The 22,287-nt window shown below is 50.5% G+C and overlaps 2 protein-coding genes across 3 annotated transcripts in view; one reads left to right on the forward strand and one right to left on the reverse strand.

Annotated features, from left to right (window-relative positions):
* On the forward strand, positions 1-11,143 carry Rhof (ras homolog family member F, filopodia associated). The gene is made up of 5 exons (XM_015502466.2): positions 1-214; positions 483-570; positions 8,205-8,314; positions 8,400-8,534; positions 9,629-11,143. The coding sequence occupies exons 1-5, from the start codon at positions 77-79 to the stop codon at positions 9,791-9,793; spliced, it is 636 nt and encodes a 211-aa protein (XP_015357952.1). The 5' UTR covers positions 1-76; the 3' UTR covers positions 9,794-11,143.
* A 2,111-nt stretch (positions 11,144-13,254) lies between these two features.
* Positions 13,255-22,287, reverse strand: part of Tmem120b (transmembrane protein 120B) — a 42,598-nt gene continuing 33,565 nt past the window's right edge. Inside the window, exons 7-12 of one of the 2 annotated variants that reach the window (XM_015502469.2) lie at positions 18,851-18,916; positions 18,322-18,383; positions 16,221-16,313; positions 14,889-14,953; positions 14,406-14,474; positions 13,255-13,996 (exon numbers count right to left, since the gene is read on the reverse strand). In XM_015502469.2, coding sequence (XP_015357955.1) covers positions 13,883-13,996; positions 14,406-14,474; positions 14,889-14,953; positions 16,221-16,313; positions 18,322-18,383; positions 18,851-18,916 — 469 coding nt within the window. In that variant the 3' untranslated portion in view covers positions 13,255-13,882. The remainder of the gene's footprint in view (positions 13,997-14,405; positions 14,475-14,888; positions 14,954-16,220; positions 16,314-18,321; positions 18,384-18,850; positions 18,917-22,287) is intronic. The other variant, XM_015502470.2, reaches the window with a different exon arrangement.

The raw sequence follows: 22,287 nt of genomic DNA on the forward strand, positions 1-22,287 counted from the left end.
TTAGCCCCGCCCCCGCAGCGACTGCTTAGCCTGGCTTTGCCGGGCGCGCAGCCTCCAGTGCAGCTGGCTCCGGGCTATGGACACCCCCGGGGCCCCAGCCCCGACCGCGGCTCCGCGCCTGGGCAAGAAGGAGCTGAAGATCGTAATCGTGGGTGACGGCGGCTGCGGTAAGACGTCGCTGCTCATGGTGTACAGCCAGGGCTCCTTTCCCGAGGTGAGGCCCGCTGGTGGGTGGGAGGGGCTTGGGACCACTGGGGGTGAGGGACATCCTCAGACCGCGCCTAAGCCTCGACTCGGAGGTCCCGAGGTCCTGAGCCTTTAGAGGCGGCTGCCACTCCGGGGCATCCCATGGGAATTCCAGAGCCCAGGGGGCTGCGGAGCACTGAGCTGGATGGGGTGAAATTGGTAGGCAGTGGGGGTTCAGCCGGACCCTGGGCCCCCGCCGCACCCCTTAAAGACCACCCCTGCTCTTCCTCCTACAGCAGTACGCCCCATCAGTGTTTGAGAAGTACACGGCCACCGTGACAGTGGGCAACAAGGAGGTGACCCTGAACCTCTACGACACGGCCGGTAAGTGCCCCAATGAGCACAGTTTGCTCTCCAGGGGTTTCCCCGCTGGGGCATCCCGGTCTGGCAGCCTTGCTGCTCCATCAGACCAGGAGGCAGCACAGGTCTGCTAGCTCCGAAACCACCAACCGAACCGTCCCATCTGTAAATGGAGGAGATAGGATAAGGTGAACTCCTGGGCCACCCTCCCATGTCTGTGCTGAGAGCCCCCCTCCCCCCTGCCTGGCTTGTTTCTCTCCTGTGGTTCTAGAAAACGTGGGCAGCGCTTCTGCCTTCCGTGGTTCCAGGATTTCATGCGTTACTTGCTGTGGTCTCTGAAGATTCTGTGGGCTGCGGATTTGAGCCCCCGGGGAGTCTCTGAGCTGCCTTTCTGAATCCTGTGATTCTAGGATACTCAGCTCCCCATCCAAGCTGGGTACTGGCATGCTGTGGCTGGCAGTTCTGTGTCTGTGTCCCTTGCTTCTGGGATTCCATGGACTGCAGTCCCTGGTTCTGGAAATCTGTAGCTACAGTTGACTTTGTGCTTTCCTGGTTTGTTTGGAGGAAAAACCAGACAGCTTAAGAAAATGAACTGAGGAAGAAAGAGGAGACCTCTAGGAAACAGGCCCCAAATAAGGCTCTAACACCTGCAGCTCCTCACAGGGGGGTTTATGGTTTTCTGGCCAAAGGCATGAGAATTGAATTGGGGGGATGGGAGAAACATAGTGGGAAGACCCTGCTGGCTTCTGGGTGACCTCAACGTTGGAGAGCAAAGGTTGGGATTCCCAGGTGGAACCTCACCCAGTCCTGTGACTCAGTCATCATTGACTTGGGTGGAACTGTGTCACCAAGTGTCCCTTCCCCTGCCTACCAAGCTTTGTGCGTGTGAGGTGAAGTCTCTGACCCTCCTAGATGAAGCCTTAATCTAGATATTCCCCTTGGACAAGGGCTGTCCCTGTCCCAGACCTCTCCTCTATTCCTGCCATGAGCAGGCTTTGCTTGTAGGAGTGACCCACCCTTACAGTAGCCTCTGAAGATCCCTGCTTTTGGATGAGGGCCCTGCAGGGCTGCCTGCAGAGAAGAGCCGTGCCTCCAGGCCTAGGTGAGCTGGGAAAGCCAAAGGAACTCCCAAGGCAGGGTCCAGAGGGCAGTACAAATATGTCTGGGACACTTTTATTTTCACATTTCTTGTTCAGGAGCCAGGGATGGGCAGGGCTTTATGAGTGGAGTGCTGGGGGGAGGGGGAGAGAGCTTGCTTTCAACTTGAGGCTCTGGGAGAGGAGAGGGGAGTTTGCTCTCTCCCCCTCCCTCTGCCAGGCCTCTTCTGTTAGATACCAGAGTTTTCTGTTCAGGGCAACCTCCCCCATCAGACCAGAAACAGAGATCACTTCTGGTTTCTGGCTTCACCCAGAGAAAGATGCTCAAAGAACACCTCGGAGTAGATTGTCATGTGAAGGTTCCAGAAAGTTGCTACTTGGTGGAAGAGTTTGTAATAAGAGGCCCTTCCGGAGGGATGGAGGGAGTGTCTGTTAACTGTCATTAGAAGCTTGTGAGTGCTGTGCAGTGATGGTCCTGGCCACAGCTCCCTGCCACCTGTTTTGGAGTTAAACCAGGCTCTACTGGCTGGGTATCATTGGGAACATCAAGTTTTCTCATCTGCCATCAGGGCTAAAATGGTTATGAGAATTAAATCAGAATAATATGATGTGTGGCACTTCACACAGCAGCTGGCTCTGAGGAAGATACATGTTGTCACTGGGATTTAATTAAATCCTCCTGCCATTCAAGGCCCAGGACCCAGCCCAAGCCTGTGCTTTAGGATCCAGGGCCCAAGAGCTCTATGCTGGCCCCCAGGCCTGGCTGTACGGGGGACAGCCATCTTCCTGGCAAGACTCATCCAAGCTGCAGAAAAGCAGTGCTGGGGTTTGTGCCCTCCATGAATATGTGTGTGTGTGTGTGTGTGTGTGTATGTTTTGAGGGGGTGGGGTATCAGGGAGGTGTCCTCATAGTCAGCACAGTAGATCAAGGAGGAATTCTCAGTGGGGAAGGAATCTAGCTGCTCCCTCAAGAGTAGCCACTGTGACCGGGGAAGCCCTGCTGGTGGGAGGAAACTCCCTGGTTGGTAAGCAGTGCGGGGATGAGCCCGGGTCATTCCTCCTATGTATCAAGTGCTTGTCGTAGAGGCAACTCAGGAAATGACCGTGGAATGAATGAATAATACATCTGAATGTTGGCGGCCATTCAGCTCTACTGTGGGGAGGGAGGATGGATACTGGGAGAACTGGGCAGAAAAGGCTGGCCAGGTGATCATCGAGAGGAAGGAGGAGGCTAAGGAGGGGAGGGGAATGGATGAAGTAGAGATGAGTCTAGTAAATGTTGTAGAAAGTTCCAGAATGATGGGTTAGCCCTGGTGAGGGAGAGGGGCATCTTCCCCATCAGTGGTGACCAGAGCTATGGGAATTGAGTGGCCCCAGGGTGGCTGAATTTCTCAACACACCCGACCAAGTGACAGCTGTGGGCGGTGCCAGGACCTTGCCCACAGTGCCCGCGTGCAAGGCCAGTCTGGCTGCCTGTCTCCATCCTGCGGAAGCAGTTACAGACACCCAGCGGTCTGACAGAGCACCCTCTGCTCAGAGGTGGAGAGAGGGTGGGGCCCAGAGCACCCATTGCTCTAGTAGCCTGGCCCCACCCTGACATCCTCAGAGGCAGGAAGCTGTGGTGAGGCCTGAAGGTTCCTGGGCAGGATGGCAAGGCGAGGAGGGGGCTGTGGCACCAACTAGAGACTGCACTCTTAGGCCTGGGGATGGGATCCAGGGTGAAAGGGGCACAGAGTGGGTGGGGAGCCTGAGATGGGAACAGTAGGAAAAGAGGGGGGCAAAAGAGCTGCTAAGACAAGGAATCAGAGGTGAGAGTGCTGTGGAGCCCTGGAGCCAGCCAAAGCTGGGGACCAGTCAGAACATGGTTCTGGCTGAGGATCTGGGCTGCCCCAGCTACTCCTCTCCCTAGGGAGGAAATGCAGGTGGGAGGGCCCCAGCACAGCTAGTAGGAGTGGGTTCCTCCTCTTGCAGCTTCCCCTTCTCAGGCCGCCTACACCCCTCCCCTGTCCAACGCCCTGGACAGAGCTGGGAACCACCTGCTCTGTGCATGTCCTCCAGCAGAATTGGGGACAACCACTGTAGCACAGTGACACTCTTTCTCTCCTCAACCCAGCTTTGGGCATTAGGGACTCCTGCCCCAGAAAGAGGGTTGCAGAGGCAGAGCTCCATCCCATGCAGGAAATACCCCCAGGTTGGGTGAAAACCTCACTTCCACCCTGCCCCACACTGACTGTAGGAAGAATGGGAGGCTTCAAGGGAGCTTGGGCCCAGAGACCTTTCCTCATGAGAAATAAATACATCCTTTTGCACAGGACACTGGGATGTTTTTAACCTCCAAGCCCATCATGGAGGCTAGGTGGCAGCTCTACATGGTTGGGCAAGTGACTTGGCCCCTGTAAGCCTTGGCATCATTGTGGGCAAAATGGGGAAGGGCAGTGGTATCACCTCATGTCTGGGAAGTCCCCTAATGCTATGGGTCTAAAGATTCCTGGGCTGGAACTCCACCCAGGCTCGTAACTTCCCTTGGAAGTTTCTGTTTCCGTAGGAACCATCACAGCAGTCCCTCACCTCTGCCTGGCCTTGCATGGCCTGCAGGCCTTTTACTTCCCAACTCAGGGCAGTATCACCCCCTTTCTCAGATAAGGAAATGAGGCCCAGGAAAGGAGGGTGCCGAAGTCCTGGAATGTGCATTTCAGTGCAGCCTGGACATACAGTCCACCCCTCCCAGGGAAGCAGGGGTCAGCAGCACATAGAAGTGCCTCGTCTACAGCCCTAGGCCTTCTGAGGGGCTCAGAGTAAATCCTAGGGAGAGCTAAACTGGTGAATTTAGGCCAGGAAGACACTCCGGAGGAGGTGCTAGGGTCTGGGCTGGCTGCTTGTCTCCTCCCAGAGTCCCTCTTTCTTGAGGTGACTGTGTCTGCAGCCACGTTTCCTCACCTGGTCAGGGCTGGAGTGTGTGGGTTGACACATGTTCCGTACCTTCTGGGGTGGGTTGAGAGAAAGGCACCTGTATAGTCCTCTGTCATTTATAAAACTTCCCATTAGCTGGGTGACTTTGGCAAGTCACTTCACTCTTTGTGCTTCAGTTTCTCTATTTGTAAAATGGGACAACGGTAGCGTCTACCTTGTAGGGTTGTGAGAAAGGCTGAGTTCATTCAGGGAAAGGGCTTTGGATGGGGTAAGTGTTCATGATGACTACTGTAGTTATTAACCACCNTGCCCACAGAAGCCATCAGGAGCCTGGTAAGAGACAACCTTGAAAAGCAGGCTGAAGGAAGTCCAGTCAGAGCAGGTGGTGTTCAAGCCCAGGGTGAGTCTGCCCTGGAGAAAAGGGGAGGAGAGAATGGAGGGGAGATGGCCAGAGTGTCCTGGGCCCCATATTATAATGGCTGGTTCCCTGATGCAGAATTTCTGGAACCCACTGTTAACATCCTAGAAGCCCAGAATGTTTTTGTTTTGTACTGGGGATTAGACCCAGAAGGTCTCTACCATTGAGCTACACCCCCAACCCTTTTTAATTTTTATTTTGAGGTAAGGTCTCGCTAAATTTTCTAGGCTGGCCTGGAACCTGCATTCCTCCTGCCTTAGCCTCCATAGTTAAATGGCATGCACCACCATACCCAGCTCCAGAGCCTGATTTTGCATAATACAAAACCAGAAAGCATTCATTTGTATCAGCAGAAAGAATATTCCACTTGGAATTTCACAAACTAGGATTGACTCTTGGCTCAGTCACAGATTCAGGGAGTTTGGGCACAACCCTTCTGTATCTTCTAAGAAATGGGAAGATAGTCCTCCTTCTGGATCTGTGACCACCCACAGATTCCTAAATTCACTGATGCTCAAGTCTCTGGTATAAAACAGGGAAGTATTTGCATATAACCTATGGCCAACCCCCATGACTTTAAATCATCTCTAAATTACTTATAATACCTCATACAATGTCAGTGCCTTGTAAATAGCTGTTATTGTTTAGGGAATAATGACAAGAAAAAAATCTGTACACATTCAATACAGATGCAATTTTTTTTTTTTCCTAGTTTCTAACTGAGGTTGTTTCTGTGGATACGGGACCTGACATTGTGGAGGGCTGACTGTATTCATCGTTTTCCTATCATATGAAGTTGTAGTGTAAGGATTTCTTTATTACTTATAGACAGAAGCACTCTAGAAGCTAGGGGACATATAAGGTATTTTATGAAAGTAGAAGTAGAAAGTAGGCAGGAAACCTAAAAAAGGAAATAATATAGTCTGAATGTGTGCCAAAAACATGCAGTGAAGAAAAGCAGGGGGGGGGGGAGAAAGCAATAAGGAAAGAACATTCCAGGCATTGGGGACAGTGAGCACAAAGGCTCTGAGGCACAAGGGCTTGGTGGGCTTGAGAAATGGAGCTGGTAGCCTGGAGTGAACTGCAGTGGGCAAGCAGGTGTAGAGGGAGACCAAGTCGGTGGACCATTGGGAGATGTTTAGATTTTGTACAAAGGACAGTAGGGAGCCATTGGAGGTGTTTCTGCTGTGGAGAGGTGAGTAGGATCTAATTGGTGCTTCAAGATCACTCCAACAGCGAGTTGGAGAATGGATTCATCAAGGGCTACAGGAGACCAGGGAAGAGATAGTGGTGGGGAAAAGCGGGGCAGGGCGGGGTGGGTCTCAGAACCAGCCGTCCAAAGGACTTTCTACAGTGGTAGGGGTGCTCTATACCTGTGCTACCCATTGCTGTAGCCACTGTCCCCATGTGGCAGTCAGTTACTTGGAATGTAGCTAGTGCAACTGAGGAACTGAATTCTTAAATGCTAATTTGAATCTAAATAGTCAGATGGAGCAGGCCACTGACTGCCCTACAGGACAGCACAGGCCCAGAAAGACATGGACAGAGGTTAGGAGAGGGAACAGTTTGGGGACACATGTGGAGCAGCATGCTGGAGGTATGTCTCACAGGTAATCTCCAGCCTCCAGGTGGGGAGGGGTGATGGGTCTGAGCCTTCACCCCTTTCCCAGGGTTAGGGGAACTTTGGTTGAAGGACCCCGGGGACAATCCTGGCCTAATCATTGTCATAGCTGTGGCTTTTTGTCCATACTCTCATGACCCCCATGCACTGGGTGCGTTGGCTGGGGTCAGTCCCATGAAACAGGTTTTATTAAGACATCTCTTCCAGGTGGGGAAACAGGCTCCCATGGGTGTCCAAAGTCAAGGTCACATAGAAAGTGGGAGGCAACTGGGATTTGAACTCCTGTCTGGTCTGTCTCTAGTGCCCGTGAACTTCAGCACTGTGGTGCAGTGGAGCTGGCTGAGGGCCTTCAAGGTCCATGGATGGAGGGGGAGCCAGGAGAGAGTAACTGTGGAGACATGGCCTGGCTGTGCTCCACGCAGAGGCCACTTGTCCTGAGAGGAATTCGGCAGGAAGGAGCGGAGGGCAGACTAGTGTCATTAGGGCACTCCTACCTGCAGGGTGGGGTGATTCCTGGGCCTCCATGTCCTTGTTCAGTGGAAGGACATCACAGAGCCTTTCTGCAGAGGTAGCTGTGGGGGTTGCTTATGAGGCTTGAACTTCTCACAGTGGAAGTTTTAGAAGAATACCAAGGCATTGGGACTAAGGAAGATGTCCAATCCTGGCTAGATCCTGGACTAGGAAAAAAATAAACGACATTATTGGTAAATGGGCAAACTCTAACATGGCCTGGGGATTGGATCAGAGTCCAGGGTCTGCGTGGCTTCCTGGGTTTGACATTGCAGTGTGGCAGGTAAGAGAAGCCCCTGTTCTTAGGAAATCATTTCTCAGCTGTAAAGACTAGAATATCTGCAATTAGCTCTCACTGGTTCTGAGACAAAAGGTGTTTATATATATAAAAAGCAAGTGGGGTAAAACATAAACACTGTGAATCTGAGTAGGGAGTGCTTTACACTCTTTGTTGCGATTTTTCTGTAAGTTGAAACTGTCAACATAAAAAGTTACCCCCCAAACTTTTAAATAAAAGCCTAAGAATCCAGCCACGTGGAAGCCCAGCTTCTGGGTTCTGATCCCACTGTGGTCAGGGAGTGTGGGCTCCAGGATTGTTCCCTGTTCCCAGTTCCCAGGTGGGCCTGATGTACAGCTGAGATGATGGAGGCTGCAGGGCCAAGAAGGGCTGCTTGCTGCTTATTCCAGCAATCCCCCACCTCCTGGCATCTGTGAGCATGGGCAGGAGGAATCCAGCCAATCATGGCAGAACCAAGGAGACTAGAGGCTGAAGCCCACACAGGCTCTGGGCCTTGAGGACCCTCCTGGGCCCCCATGGGTCTGAATCTCAGGGGTGGGGGCCCCAGAGTTCGAGCTTTTACCCCGATCATCAGGCGGGGGAAGTGCACTCAAGGTCTGCAGAGTTACTAGCAGTTTTTCCAACACTTAACCTGCCATCACTTGACTCTGAGCAGTGCATGGGCTTGTTTTCATGTAATCTACTGCCCCATTCTATAGAAAACTGAGGCCCAGAGGGCACCCCCACTCCACTCATGGAAGCCTAGACAAGGGGGCTCCAGCAGACAGAGATATGTGCCTATCTGATGCCACCCTCTGGTTTCAGGGCAGGAAGACTATGACCGGCTGCGGCCCCTCTCCTACCAGAACACCCACCTTGTGCTCATCTGCTATGATGTCATGAACCCCACCAGCTATGACAATGTCCTCATCAAGGTGAGGCCCCCAGCCTGCCTTTGAGGGTAGGGGCCATGGAATCAGGACAGCCCCAGTCCTGATACTCTGCCTCCTCCTTCCACAGTGGTTCCCTGAGGTCACACATTTCTGCCGAGGGACCCCCATGGTGCTCATCGGCTGCAAGACAGACCTGAGAAAAGATAAGGAGCAGCTGCGGAAGCTCCGGGCGGCCCAGCTGGAGCCCATCACCTACACACAGGTGGGCCAGGACCTCAACCCCACCCACAACCATAGGCCAAGGTCTCTCCAGTGCTGCCTGCCTCAGCCCTTTCCAAGGAGGTCAGGGTGCCAGCAAAAGAGACTTCTGAAAACACCCCCACCATGGCACATAACCATGGCAGAAAGACCTCCAGACTTTTGAGCTCTGTAACTGGGGTGCCTCAGTGGCCTTTCTGGGAGCTGAAGCAAGCAGGATTCTAAGAATAATTTTAAAGCTGATAGCTTATGGATCTGAGCACTTGACATTACTTCCCTCATTTGATTCTTACGTTTCTAAGACGGGTCCTAATAACCTCCCTCAGTTCACAGGGGAGAAACTGAGACCCAGGGAGGTTCAACAACTTGCCCATGGTTTCAGGTTCAGCAACCTGAAAGTGGAGTCAAAATCCAGCCCCAGTCACTGAGGACCAAGAGTCTGCTCTATCAACTCCATCCTGCCCTATACCCAGGGCGTCCAGGAGTGCAGTCCTCATTTGAAATTGGGTGTCCTCTGGAGCCTCTGAGAGTCACAGCAAACCCAAGCCTTGCAGTTTTAGGGATGAGGCATGTGAAAATAGTTAGAATAAAAGGAACACAAAAATAATTTAATAAAGAAACTTTAATAAAAGGAATAAGCTTAATAATGACTAATTTATTTTTAAAATAATTTGTTTTTAACTCAAAAAACTCAGTGGCTTAAATTGTGCTGTCAGAGAAGAGAAGGGAGACAGGTGTCTAGGAGGAGGTAGTCTCTGTCTTGGAGCCACCCACCTTTCCTCACGGGCTGGGAAACACCGCCCCAGCCCCAGTTCTTAGCGTTCAGCCCACTCTCCCTGGAGCTGGAGAGAGGCTGGGGTGGAGGCTAACACAGGGCTTCTACCAGGGGTGGTAGTCAGTGTGGGGATACCAGAGAGCCCTAAAGTCCATCCACACACACTGGTGAGGACTGGTCCTAGGATGGAGAAGGGACAGGAGTCCCAGCCAAGGCCTCTACCTCTGAAGAGTCCCCAGAGCCAGCCTCCAGCCTGTGAATCTCTAACAAGGTATCAGGAGGCCCCAGGCTCCTCATCTAATAATGCCTCCTCCCCCACTCAGGGCCTGAGTGCTTGCGAGCAGATCCGAGCTGCGCGCTACCTGGAGTGTTCTGCCAAGTTCCGGGAGAACGTGGAAGACGTCTTTCGAGAAGCCGCCAAGGTGGCCCTCAGTGCTCTGAAGAAAGCACAGCGGCGGAAACAACGCCGGGTATGCCTGCTGCTGTGACACAGGCACAGGCCTCAAGACAGGACTAATAGGGTCAGGGACCCAGGCCTAGACCACTCCTAGGATTTTGCCCCGTCCCTATCCCTGTGGCACCTGGGACCTCAGGCTGCACTCTTAGAACATTCTGGAACTCTCTCCTTTCTGTGAACTTACCTTCGGGTTCACAGAGAGTGTAGCAGTGATTGAGGGAGCCGGATACATGTCCCTCTACCCTGGAACCAGCTTTTGTTCCCAAGACTCAGGAGGGCCCTATCATGGTCTCCCCCTTGTTTGTCCCCCTTTGCACACCTAATTCATGCTTAAAACGTAGGACTTCATGTGAGTATGTGGGGATTTGGCACCCTCCACATGGTGCCCCTCAAACTTGCTGCTTCCATGTCACCCTCCTCCCTGGCCTCCCAAGATAGGTATGGCTGCATCCTCCAGCCTCTTCCTTCTTTCCCCCAGACCTCCAGGGCCACCACAGGGCCAGGGCCTATCAGGAGAACACAGGCAACAGCCCTGGAAGTGAGGCTGGCACTAGACCCTCCCTCTTTCTCTTCCTCCTCTGTCCCACACAGCGGAACTCGGCTTTTAGATTGGGCACCATCATGTGTGCCCAGGGGAGAAAAAAGTGATCTCTCAAAAGGTCAGATGCCCTGGGTCACCCCCTGACCCCTATTCCAGGTCTTACCTCTGGACCCTACTCACACCCCACCAGGGACTCGGGGTGAAAAGTGCCTGGGGAGACCTCTGTTCTCTCCTGGGATTGTCTCCCATCTTCAAGGGCCCAGGAGGGGGCCATTTAAATAGGCTTTCCACATGCCCCTCACAGCCTGCTTGTATCAGGATGTGGAGCTCAGAACTGCTCATCCTGGTCTCCTTCGAGTACTGACATCAAAACCCCTGTCCACGCAGGCCCATAGCCTGCCTGTGTCCCTGCCAGCCAGCTGCCTACACCCTGAACCTTTCAGAAGGTCTGGGATTGGGCATCCAGGACTTTTTAAACAAGTGCCCAGTGGCTCTAATGCCTGAGACAGCTGTGTGGTTGTGAGTGAACCTAAGAGTCAGTGTTGCCTGAAATGGTACCATGATCTTGGCCGGCATCTGTTCTCCCTAGTGCTGCCTGCCTCAGTCCCTTCCAGGGAAGTCAGGGTGCCAGTGAAAGAGACTTCTGAAAACCACCCCACCAGGTTCCCCAAGGCCCTGCTGTCCCCTGGGGAGTCATCCACGGACCTCTCGTTCTCACAGAATGCAAGGCCTTATGGACAAATGATGGTTTAGGGTGGAGGTCGGCAAACTATGGCTGCAGGCTACATCTGGCTACCATCTATTTTTGTAAATAAAGTTTTATTGGCATCGCCAAACCCACTTTTGTATGCACTGGCTCCTTTTACTCTACAACTTCAGACTAGTCGCCAGAGAGGCCACGTAAAACATTTATTGTCTGGCCTTTGATAAGAGTTTTCTAACTCCCAGCTGGGCAAACTTGGGTGCCTACAAAGGGCTGAACAGAGATCCAAACAAGGGGAGTAGGGCAGGGGTAAAGGGAACGGCGGGACTGCCAAACCAGAGAGCAGGTGCCTGATCTCACCTTGTGGGAATGCTGTTGGATCTTTTCTTTTGTTTGTGTGTCGGGGGTGGGTACTGGGGATTGATCTCAGGGGCTTTCTACCACTGAGCTACATCCCCAGCCCTTTTCTTTTTTCCCTTGGTACCAGGGATTGAACTCAGGGGCACTCAACCACTGAGCCACATCTACAGCACTTTTTTGTATTTTATTTAGAGACAGGGTTCAACTGAGCTGCTTAGCACCTCACTGTTGCCCGGCTGCCAACCTTTTTTTTCAAGACACTTTCTTGCTATAGTTACCCAGGCTGGTTTTGAACTTGTGATCTTCCTGTCTCAACCTCCTGAGTGCCTGGGATTACAGGTGTGCACCACAGAGTCCAGCTCTTTCCATTTTTCTAGAGAAAGTAGAAATCTGGATTTTAATATGAAATCTCACTGTGGGGAGGGCATTGTTTTTTAAATGTAACTAATTAAAATAATTTAAAACCCCTTTGAGCAGGGCACAGGGGCAGACACCTGTAATCCCAGCTACTTGGGAGGCTGAGGCAGGAGTATCACAAGTTTGAGGCCAACCTGGGTAACTTTGCCAGACCCTGACATAAAGTAAAAAATAAAAAGGGCTGGGGATGGCTATCCTACTCCTCAGTTCATACTCAAAGGATTTAAAATCAGCCTACCACAGGGACACAGCCACATCAATGTTTATAGCAGCTCAATTCACAATAGCTAAACTATGGAACCAACCTAGATCCCCTTCAACAGATGAATGGATAAAGAAAATGGAGTACATATACACAATGGAATATTACTCAGCCTTAAAGAAGAATGAAATTATGGCATTTTCAGGTAAATGGATGGAACTAGAGAATATCATCCTAAGTGAAAAAAGCCAATTCCCAAAAAACAAAGTCTGAATATTTTCTCTGATAAGCGGATGCTGATCCATGGGGGAGAATGAAGGAACTTTGTATTATGCAGAGGGGAGTGAGGGTAGGGGTGGGGCTGTGGGGATGGGACAGATGATATACAATGAGACAGACATTATTACTCTACATACAGGTATCAATACACTACTGGTGTGACAGAGGAAGGAGAATTTGTGTTCCCTTTCTGTACAAGGTGTCAAAATGCATTCTACTGTCATGTACAACTAATTAGAACAAATTTAAATTTTCTTTTTTTTAAAAAGGCAGGGCTGGGGATGTGGCTCTGTAGTAGAGTGCTACCCTAGAATGTGTGAGGCACTGGATTCAACCCCTTACACACACAGACACAAGACACACAGACAAACCTCTGAAAGCCAATGGAAGCATGTCTGTGGGTACCAGCTATGTGGTCTGGTCTGGGTGGATATGTAGGGAAATGGTCAAAGGCAGCTGAAGCCTGTGCATAGGTGGGCAGGGGCAGGCACTGAACTGAACCTGCTGGCTTCTTCACCCTCCCCACTACAGATCTGGCTGGGTACCCATACAGCAGCTCTGGCCTCACAGGCTGGCCTCTGGGAGTGAGCCTGCTCAGACTGTCCCCTTTCTCACATATTACAGAACCTCTGAGGGAGGTGGGGAATGGGCCATCTCCGAGATGCTTAAGTCCCAGCCAGCGCTGAGTGTGTGGCTCCTAGGCCCTGAGTACTTGTAGTACACTTGGGAAGGTGGACTGAGGGAGGGGGTCAGGAAACCCTGAAGGATGGCCTGGTACTTCCAGTATCAACGACCTGGGCCACTCTAACAACCCAGAGGCTGGTGCGCCCTCTAGTGGCCAACTTCTTAAACCCTCCCACACTAGGACTAGCCCTCCCAGTGACTCCAAGGGGGCAGAGCCCTCAGGTCCCAGGGAGGCAAGGCCACTTTCCCAAGGACCAGCAGGCAGGTGACTCAGGAAGCACAAAAGACTTGAGACAAACACAGGCAGTGGTTCTCTGAGAACTTAAATAATCCCCCATCACTGAGGGCGGGGGGCCGTGGAGGGGGCTTACAGCAGGGGCCCAGGGGAGGGGGCTCCACAGGATGCTGGAAGGTTTCATTCCACCCTGCGCCTGGGGTGCGGTAAGCAGCAAGTCAGCATAAGTCCAACCCCTGTGAGGCACATCCAAACCCCTTCGTGAGGGGGTTCAAATGACAGGGGTGGGGGCAAAGGGGCTCCCTGAGGATTTGGGCCCCACCCCTAGGAAGACTGACCCAGTCTCAGCTATTGCTGAGAGCAGCAGGGAAGGCCTCAGATTCTAGGGAAGTTGGGAGGACCCGGTATTAAATATGTCATAAATAGGGAGACTAATACTGTGCAGAGAGGTGGGCTTCACATTCCTCATGTCCTGCTTGGGAGGGGGCCTTAGCCCTGCTCCCAGCAATGCCACTGGCCCCTGAGATGCTACTGCTGTTGGCCACCAGTGACGGGCATCCAGGGTGCCAACAGGAATCCCCAGTAGTCTCAAAGTCCGGGACTCCAGGGGCACACAAGTTGAGATGCTCACAGCTTCTTCATCTCATTTCTGTTCTGGAATTTGGCACACCCAACCCTGAATGCAGACAAGTCCAAGGCTCATGGCTTCTTCGTCTTGTTTCTGTTCTTCTGGAGTTTGGCGTGCACGACCTTGAGCGTGGTCAGGAAATTGCCAAGGAAGAGGACGAGGAAGGTGAGAGCCAGCACGAACACCTGTGGACCCACAGGGATGCAGCGCCCAGCAGCACAGAGGGCAGGGTGGGTGGAGAGGAGAGAGAAGCTGGGTCAAGTCCCCTGCTGAAGTGTAGGTCCTCACCTGGGGCCCCAGGGCCCCAGCAAAGCTGCAGGGGTTTCCAGGTGCAGAGGTAGGTGAACTTGGTAAAGGCAATGAGTTCCCAGCATCAGGCTGGTCCTGAAGGAGCATTTGATTGGGTGGGCCTCCTTAGCCCCTAGATCCCTGAGGGGCTCCATGAAATCCCTCCCACTATCTCCCAGAGTTTTCTGAGCAATAGGGCCCCAAGGCAGAGAAAAGTAAGTGGCTGAGGACAGAAATGTCCCTAAGCCAGCTCAGCACCAGCAAGACCTCACCCCTACTCACACACATGCCACACAAACGCCATACCTGCCATTCTCTGCATTCTTCATGGCTGGAGAGCTCAAACAGTGTGACAGCATTGTAGAGCTGCCAGAACTGGAGACAGGAAGACAGTACTGTTCACCCACTGAAAAGTCAGGGAGATGTCCAGACCCCAGCTTCCAATCCCACCTGCACGAGGCATACCCCCCAGATAAACTGCACCCCAGGCAGGGTGGGTATGAGGACCAATTCTGGCTTCTTTCCTTAGTATCCCTGGACCCAGAGGGTATCCCTGAGGCTTCTTGCTCCTTCAAGAAGACTGACTTGGTCTTGGCCATTGGCTAAGAGCAGCAGGGAAGGCCTCAGATTTGGGGGAAGCTGGGGTGGGCTAATACTATGGACAGAGGAGAGGTGGGCTTCACATTTCAGCTGCCTGTAAACAACTGGTGAAGAAGGGGGAGACCTGAAGACCTTCTATTCCTGGGATCAGCACAGACAGGGGCACCTCAAAATAGCAGGGGAACTCACATGGCCACAGAAGAGGAAAGGGAGGAGGAAGGTGAGGCCTCGCCACATCCAGGACTGGAATCCTTCTGTAGAAAGCAGCAAGGAGCCAAGGGCCCATATGAGGGGACTCAAGGGGCCACTGCCCCACCATGTACCCTAAGATTAGCCAGCAACTAACACCAGGCAGGCACTGTTCACCTTCTATAGGTGGGTAAGCACTCCACGCAGTAACAACCCAGAGACCTGCAGAGCCCCTGTCACCATACCCAACTGCTCTCTCAAGTCACCATGAGACAAGGCCCGACACTACTCATGAGGCTCAGGCACTGTGTTTTCACTAATTTCCTTAATTGGTGCAGGAGTTTGCATTTTGGAATGGGCGTTTGCACATATCGCTTCAATCATATTAAAGTAGGGCTTTTTTTTTTTTTAAACCAGGGATTGAACCCAGGTGCGCTTAACCCCTGAACCACATCTCCAGCCCTTGTTTATGTTTTATTAGAGATGCTGAGTTGCTTAGAGCCTCGCTAAGTTGCTGAGGCTGGCTTTGAACTTGCAATCCTCCAGCCTCAGCCTCCAAACTTGGTAGGATTATAGGTATGTGCCACAGCACTGGGCAAATAGGGCCTATTTTGCAGAGTACTCAGGTAGAAATGACCTTCTCCAATGATAGCACAGCTTTATTAGAAATAGCTTCCCCTTAAAGTTTAAATGAGGGAAAACTCTTTTTTGATTGAGCATGCCATGGATGAAAAGGGTTAAGCTCATATTTCCAATGTACAATGTTTATACATTTTTTAAATTGTTTTGGTGCCAAGAATTGAACCCAGGGCCTTGCACATCTAAGCAAATACTCTACCACTGAGCTATCCCTCCAACCCCTATTTATACATATTTATACATATATGTGTCATACATGAATTATATGCAAACCAATACTAGGCTAATAGTGTGTGTGTGTGTGTGTGTGTGTGTATTTTTGAGATGGGATCTCGCTATGTTGCCCAGGTTGTCCTGGGCTCAAGCCATCTACCCATCTCAGGCTCCCAAGCAGCTGGGACTACATGCACATACCATCATGCCTGCCTAATATTTTGAATATTATAAAATGCAGGCAAAGAATAGATATCTAAAAAGAATAAGGTCAAGGCCCAGCTCTGAGGGCCTGGCACTCAGTCAGCCTCACACTGGGCAACTGAAACAGAATCCATAATGAATTACAAAAAGCAACTCAGATAAAGAATGGCAGCCCTGGCTTTGCTGAATGGAAGGTCTTGTGTCCTTGCAAGGACATGCTTCAGTGTGGGGAGCTGGGCAGGCCAAGGCTTGTTTGGCCCTTGCCTGGCTACTCACCCACAGTGAGGTCCAGGTGATTCCTTTCACCCAGGGCTCGCAACCTGTAGAGGCAGCCCCTCTGGTAATAATACTGTAGGAACTGGACACAGCCTGCAGGGGGAGCACAGCACCTGGGCTTAGGGCTGACAAACCTGAGGACAGGACAACTTTGCCTCTCCCCCAAAGCCCTAAGGCCCCCAAGTTCAGCAGACCTTACCAAACCACAGGCTGGAGGGATGTCACCAGCCAGAGGGCAGAAAATTCACCCTGGTTACAATCCTCTCCCACCCAATCCCAACACACACACACACACACACACACACACACACACTCTCACTCTCTCTCTCTCTCTCTCTCTCTCTCTCTTTCTCTCTCCCCCACCCTCCCCACACTAGTCTGAATCTGCTTTATCCTCTATCCAGAATACAAAGACAGCTCAGATATGAGGACCCGTGTAAGACTGGAAACTTATGAAATTTTCCTAGGCACGCAGTACACGCTTGAGAGACACCTGCTGGAACGTAAGATGCCAGTGCTAAGCTGGAGGCTGCACACAGTGGAAGATCACAAGAGATGATGCCGTATAAGGGGATAATTCCTAGTTGCTAAACATGAGGAGGTACTGACATAACAAAATAACAGTTAAGATAAAAATTTTAAAAGTTATAGGGAGAAATGCTGGGAAGTGATATTGGCCAAATTATATTGTTATATTGTGTATTGTGTTCATGTACAGATATGTAACAAATCCCATCAGTATGTACATCTATAATGCACAATAAAAAATGTGGGAAAAATAAAATTAAGTTATAATAGTAAAGCTCTATGTCCATAATTATAAAATGTACATACGAAATGTATATACATACATACATATGTATGTGTGTGTATATACATAAACATTTGAGGGGGCTGTGGCTCAGTGGTAGGGCACTTTGCCAAGCACATGTAAGACACTGGGTTCAATCCTCAGCACCACATAAATTGAAAAAAAATAAAGACATTGTATCCATCTACAACTAAAAAAAAATATTTTAAAAAAACAACATTTGAAAGGACATAGATCTTAATGTTGATCACCCCTAAAGGTGGATTATTGTATAATTTTCATTGTTGAATTTATATATTTATAGTTGTTTGCAAGCAGGTTTTTATTTAAAATCCAAGTAATATGGAGGGCTGGAGATACAGCACAGTATTAGAGCACTTGTGTAACATGCGCCAAGCCCTGGGTTTGATCCTCAGTACCTCAGGAAAAAAGAAAAAATGATAATACAGAGACAGGTATGGTGGTTGCACCTGTGTCCCAGAAACTGGGGCTGAGTCAGGAGGATCACTTGAACCCAGAAGTTTGAGGTCAGCCTGGAGTACACAGCAAGACCTGTCTTAGGGGTGTAGCTTGGTGGTAGAGCACATGCTCAGCATGCACAAGGCTGGGGATTGAAGCCCTAGCACCAAAGAAGGGAGGAAGGGAGGGAGGGAGGGAGGAAGAAAAAGGCAGGAGACAACCCCCTCAGAACCAATTCACTGTATACCAATCCAGAGCTAATCTCTGCTTTTTTTTTTTTTTTTTCCTGGTACTGGGGATTGAATTCAGTACGATGGATGGAAAGACCTTAACCCTGAGCTACATCCCCAGCCCTTTTTATTCTATCTTGAATCAGGGTCTCATGAAGGTGTTTGGGTTGTTTAGAACTCTCTACCCTCACTGACTCAGCCTCCAGAGTCACAAGGATTACAGGTGAGCACCACCACATCCAGCCTTCAGAGCTACTCTAAAATGAAAAAAAAAATCCATTTTAAGGACTTATTTAAACCTGGGAAACAAGGTTTGTGGCTCCAACACCACTCAGTTCCCAAAGGTTGCACTCCTGGGCAGAGGCTGGGGCTCCAAAGGGCAGGTGCAGGCTGATGTCCCTCTCCTAGGGCTGGGGGTGGGGAGGTAGGGTGGAGTTCAGCTGCCGGGCAGGGAATGGTTCTTTTCTGGATTTCTGGTCAGGGTCCTCTCCCTCCCTGGTCTCCCTCTACACAGGCCAGCAGTGATGTCCACTGGGGGGACCCCTTCAGTGAGAGCCCCAAGAAATCAGTCCCTCCCCCAAAGCTGGGCTCAGACACTCACTCTGAAAAATTGAGAATGCTAAAAACTGATTGCGAAACTTCTGATAAATTAGTCCATTGGGCCTGGAGAGAAAGAGGAAAAAAAAAAGAGATGAGGTGCTCTGAAATCTTGACATTGGTCCCTGTCCCAGCTCCACTCCAACCAAGAGAGAAGAAAAGGTTTTAAAGTTAAGCCAGAGTCCCTGGTCTCTGCCATTATTTGTCCTGGAACTGGGCCAGGTCATGCCCATCATTCTTTCTAAAATGAAGAGAGCTTGGTAGTCATTCTGAAACCTCATTCATTCCTTTGGCCTTGATGTTCCCTGTCACCTCTGCCCCAGACAGCAGGCAACTGTGAAATATTCCCAGCTGTGGAAACTCCCAACTGGCCTGACAGGGCCCTGGCAGCTAGGCCTCTAGCCCAGTTGTAAATTCATACTTGCCTTCCTGACCCAAAAGTCTTCCCTAGAAGGGCCCCTTCCACATTGACCAGCCTCAATTCATCCAACTCCCCTGGGGAAACTCTAGGGGCCCAGCAAGGGGCAACTCACCAGGTCAGCATCACTCCAGACAGGAACGTAGAGACATAATGGTGAGACACCCACCAGCCTTTAATTCTCGGGGAGAAAAGAAGGAAAGATGCTCAGGTGGGGACAGAAACACAGGTGATGGCCTCTGTTTCCAACCTATGCAGCAGGGGCTGCTCTACAGCTGGAAACAGCTTCTTGGAGTGAGAAACCAACAAAACCAAGGGCTGAGATGTGGTCCTGTGGTAGAGCACTTGCCTGGAAATGGGCACAAACCATACTCTGTCCCTTCTTGATCCTACAGAGATAATAATCCTATGCTGACTACCTGCAGATTATCCCAGCGACCCACCTCAGGTTCCAGGGGCTTTGGAGACCCTCATAACACATCCCTAACATCACCTGGCCTTCAGGCCCACCTCCCTGTCCTCTCTGGGCACCCAGATGTTCTGAGCGTCCTTGCCTTTTCTTGAATTTGCCAAGCCTGCTGCTGCCTCAGGGCGATTATGGACTGAATTACATCCCCCCGAATTCTTATGTTGATATCTACTCCAGTACCTTAGAATGTGACTCTATTTGCAGATAGTGTCTTCTTAAAAAAAAATATTTTTAGTTGTATGTGAACACAATACCTTTATTTATTTATTTTTCTGTGGTGCTGAAGGTCAAACTCAGTGCCCTACATGTGTTAGGCAAGCGCTCTACCACTGAGCTACAAACCTAGCCCCAGAGAGGGTCTTTAAAGAGGTAACTGAAGTTAACAGAGGTCACAAAGGTGACCTAATCCAATGTGACTGGTATCGTTGTACACAGAGGAAAAGGCACCAGGGATAAGTGTGCACAGAGGAAAGGACACACTGTGAAGGTGGCCCTCTGCAAGCCAAGGAATAAAGACCTCAGAGACCAGCGTGCCAGCACCTTGACCCTGGACTTCCAGCTTATGGAACCATAAAGAATAAAGATGTAGTTTGAGATGCCCAGTATACAGTAGTCCCCGTGGCAGTCCAGCAGCTAGTACAAGGCCTCTATACCTGCTGCTCTCTCTGTTCCAAGTCTTCTGCCTGCTGGGGGTGGGTCTGAATTCAAGTTTCAGACTAACTTTCGCCTCCGCCAAAGGCCTTTGCTGACCACCTTGCTAAAACCCTGGATTACATTCCTGTTTAATTTTCTTCATGGTACTTACTGCCATCTAAGATTATGTACTCCTCTGTTACTGAGCCCCCTTTCCCACTCATCTGTAAATCCCAGGAGAGCAGGGATCTTGTCTATGTTGCTCACTGATGTATCTGTGACACCAAGATCAGAGCAGCTGCTCAGTTACTGTGTTGAATAAACACACAAATGTATATGCACTCACAAAGAGCCGTAGCCATGCTATCCTGTGCAGACACAGGGATGACAGACTCCACATGTGTCCACATCTGTCTCGGGTCTCTGCTGGCCTCCCCATCTCCTCTCTGGGAGCTGCAATCCAAACACATGGAGCAATGAGCTCTGCTAAATGCACCCTGGGAACAGCTGGGCTCCTTCCTCCCAAAGACTGGGCAATGGGTGACGGCCATGGAAATAGTAATCACCTCTGTTCTGTCATAATTCTTCCAGAACAGAGTACTGAGAAGGCAGATGTCCAGATGCTGTCTCTTATAAGGAAGAGGAACCACGAGAACCTGCTGCTGGGGAAGAGGGTGCTGCATGAGGCTTTCTTTTTAATGAAAACCAGCCTGCAGCTTGCTCTCCTGTCATCACCACCAGGCCAACTGGCAGCTACAGGCCTGCTATTTGGGGATGTGGCAAACAACATTCCAAGGAGTGGCTCTGCCATAGTCTACTTGGCTCTTCCACAAATGGTCACCATGCCTCTTCTCAATACTGTTGTGACATCCTTGTGGAAGTCCCCTGCATGACACTTTCTCCATGGTGGCTATCAGAAGCTGGACGACTGGGGCAGGTTATGTCTTGATACCTATCAAATCACCCTCCAAAACAGCTTCCCCAATTTACACTCCCATCAGCAGTAGATTTGTTTCCCAAAACCTTCACAAACACTAGAGACAACATTTAAATTTTTTTTTAGTTGTAGCTGGTCACCATACCTTTATTTTATTTATTTTTATGTGGTGCTGAGGACCGAACCCAGGGCCTTACACATGCTAGGCAAATGCTCTACTGCTAAGCCACAACCCCAGCCCAACATTTAAAATTTTTGTCACTCTCATTATGTCTTTTGTGGGGGGGGGGGGGCCACTGGGATTGAACCCAGGGCCTCGATACATGCCAGGCAAACACTTCACCATGGAGCTACACCCCTGCCACTGTTATTGGGATTTTTTTTTTTCGGCAGCAGGAGGGGGTANAATATTTTTTTTTAGTTGTAGATGGATACAATGTCTTTATTTTTTTTCAATTTATGTGGTGCTGAGGACCGAACCCAGGGCCTTACACATGCTAGGCAAATGCTCTACTGCTAAGCCACAACCCCAGCCCAACATTTAAAATTTTTGTCACTCTCATTATGTCTTTTGTGGGGGGGGGGGGGGCACTGGGGATTGAACCCAGGGCCTCATACATGCCAGGCAAACACTTCACCATGGAGCTACACCCCTGCCACTGTTATTGGGATTTTTTTTTTTTTGGCAGCAGGAGGGGGTAGGGCGGGGGAACCAGGGATTGATCTCAGGGGCACTCTACCACTAAGCCACATCCCCAGCCCTATTTTCTATTTTATTTGGAGACAGGGTCTCGCTGAGTTGCTTAGCACTTTGTTAAATTGCTGAGGCTGGCTGTGAACTCGTAATCCTCCTGCCTCCTGAGCTGCTGGGCATGTGCCACTGTGCCCAGCTGTTTGTCATTGGGATCCTAACTTGCATTTCCTAATAGGTGGGTTGGATCCATCTTAAAACCTTCCTACTGGAAAGTGCACGTCACAAGAATGAGGGCTGAATCTTAACCACCTCCTCTTCTCTTTTCAGCCCATAAGACGTTTCTGGATATCAATTAGCTGTTCAGGCAACAGCCTATGTGTGACTCAAGGATTATGGTAAGAGATTTAGGTTTTACAAGGCTCTGTATTCCTAGCAATAACAGTACCAGGTAAACAACAAGCATTCAATAAATGTTGTCACGAATGAAGTGATATCCAGGAGGTGTGGCGAGTGAAAGCAGCAGCTAGTCTGTATGCCAACCACCACAGGAGATCACATTCATCCAAATCTTTGTCCCCGGCACTGCCCCAATTCTACTACCCTCTTCTTGCCTGTCTGAGTCTAAGAGGACCCCTGAATCCAATTTCCTAATAGTAAATTCAGCTGGCCAGATCCTCGGACTTTCAGCTTGAAGATCAACCAAGAGCCTAACATGGCAGTGCATGCCTATAATCTCAGCTGCTCAGGATGCTGAGGCAGGAGGATCACAAGTTTGAGGCCAACCTAAAATTTAGTGAGATCTTGTCTTAAAATTAAAAG

This window comes from Marmota marmota, unplaced genomic scaffold (assembly GCF_001458135.2).
Source record: "Marmota marmota marmota unplaced genomic scaffold, marMar, whole genome shotgun sequence".
NCBI lineage: Eukaryota > Metazoa > Chordata > Mammalia > Rodentia > Sciuridae > Marmota > Marmota marmota.

Bases quoted from the DNA above. Each gene is read 5' to 3' on its own strand.
- Rhof (XM_015502466.2), top strand. From the start codon at position 77: ATGGACACCCCCGGGGCCCCAGCCCCGACCGCGGCTCCGCGCCTGGGC. The intron at 215-482 runs GTGAGGCCCGCT...TTCCTCCTACAG, and splicing joins GCCAGGGCTCCTTTCCCGAG to CAGTACGCCCCATCAGTGTT. The intron at 8,315-8,399 runs GTGAGGCCCCCA...CTCCTTCCACAG, and splicing joins ATGACAATGTCCTCATCAAG to TGGTTCCCTGAGGTCACACA.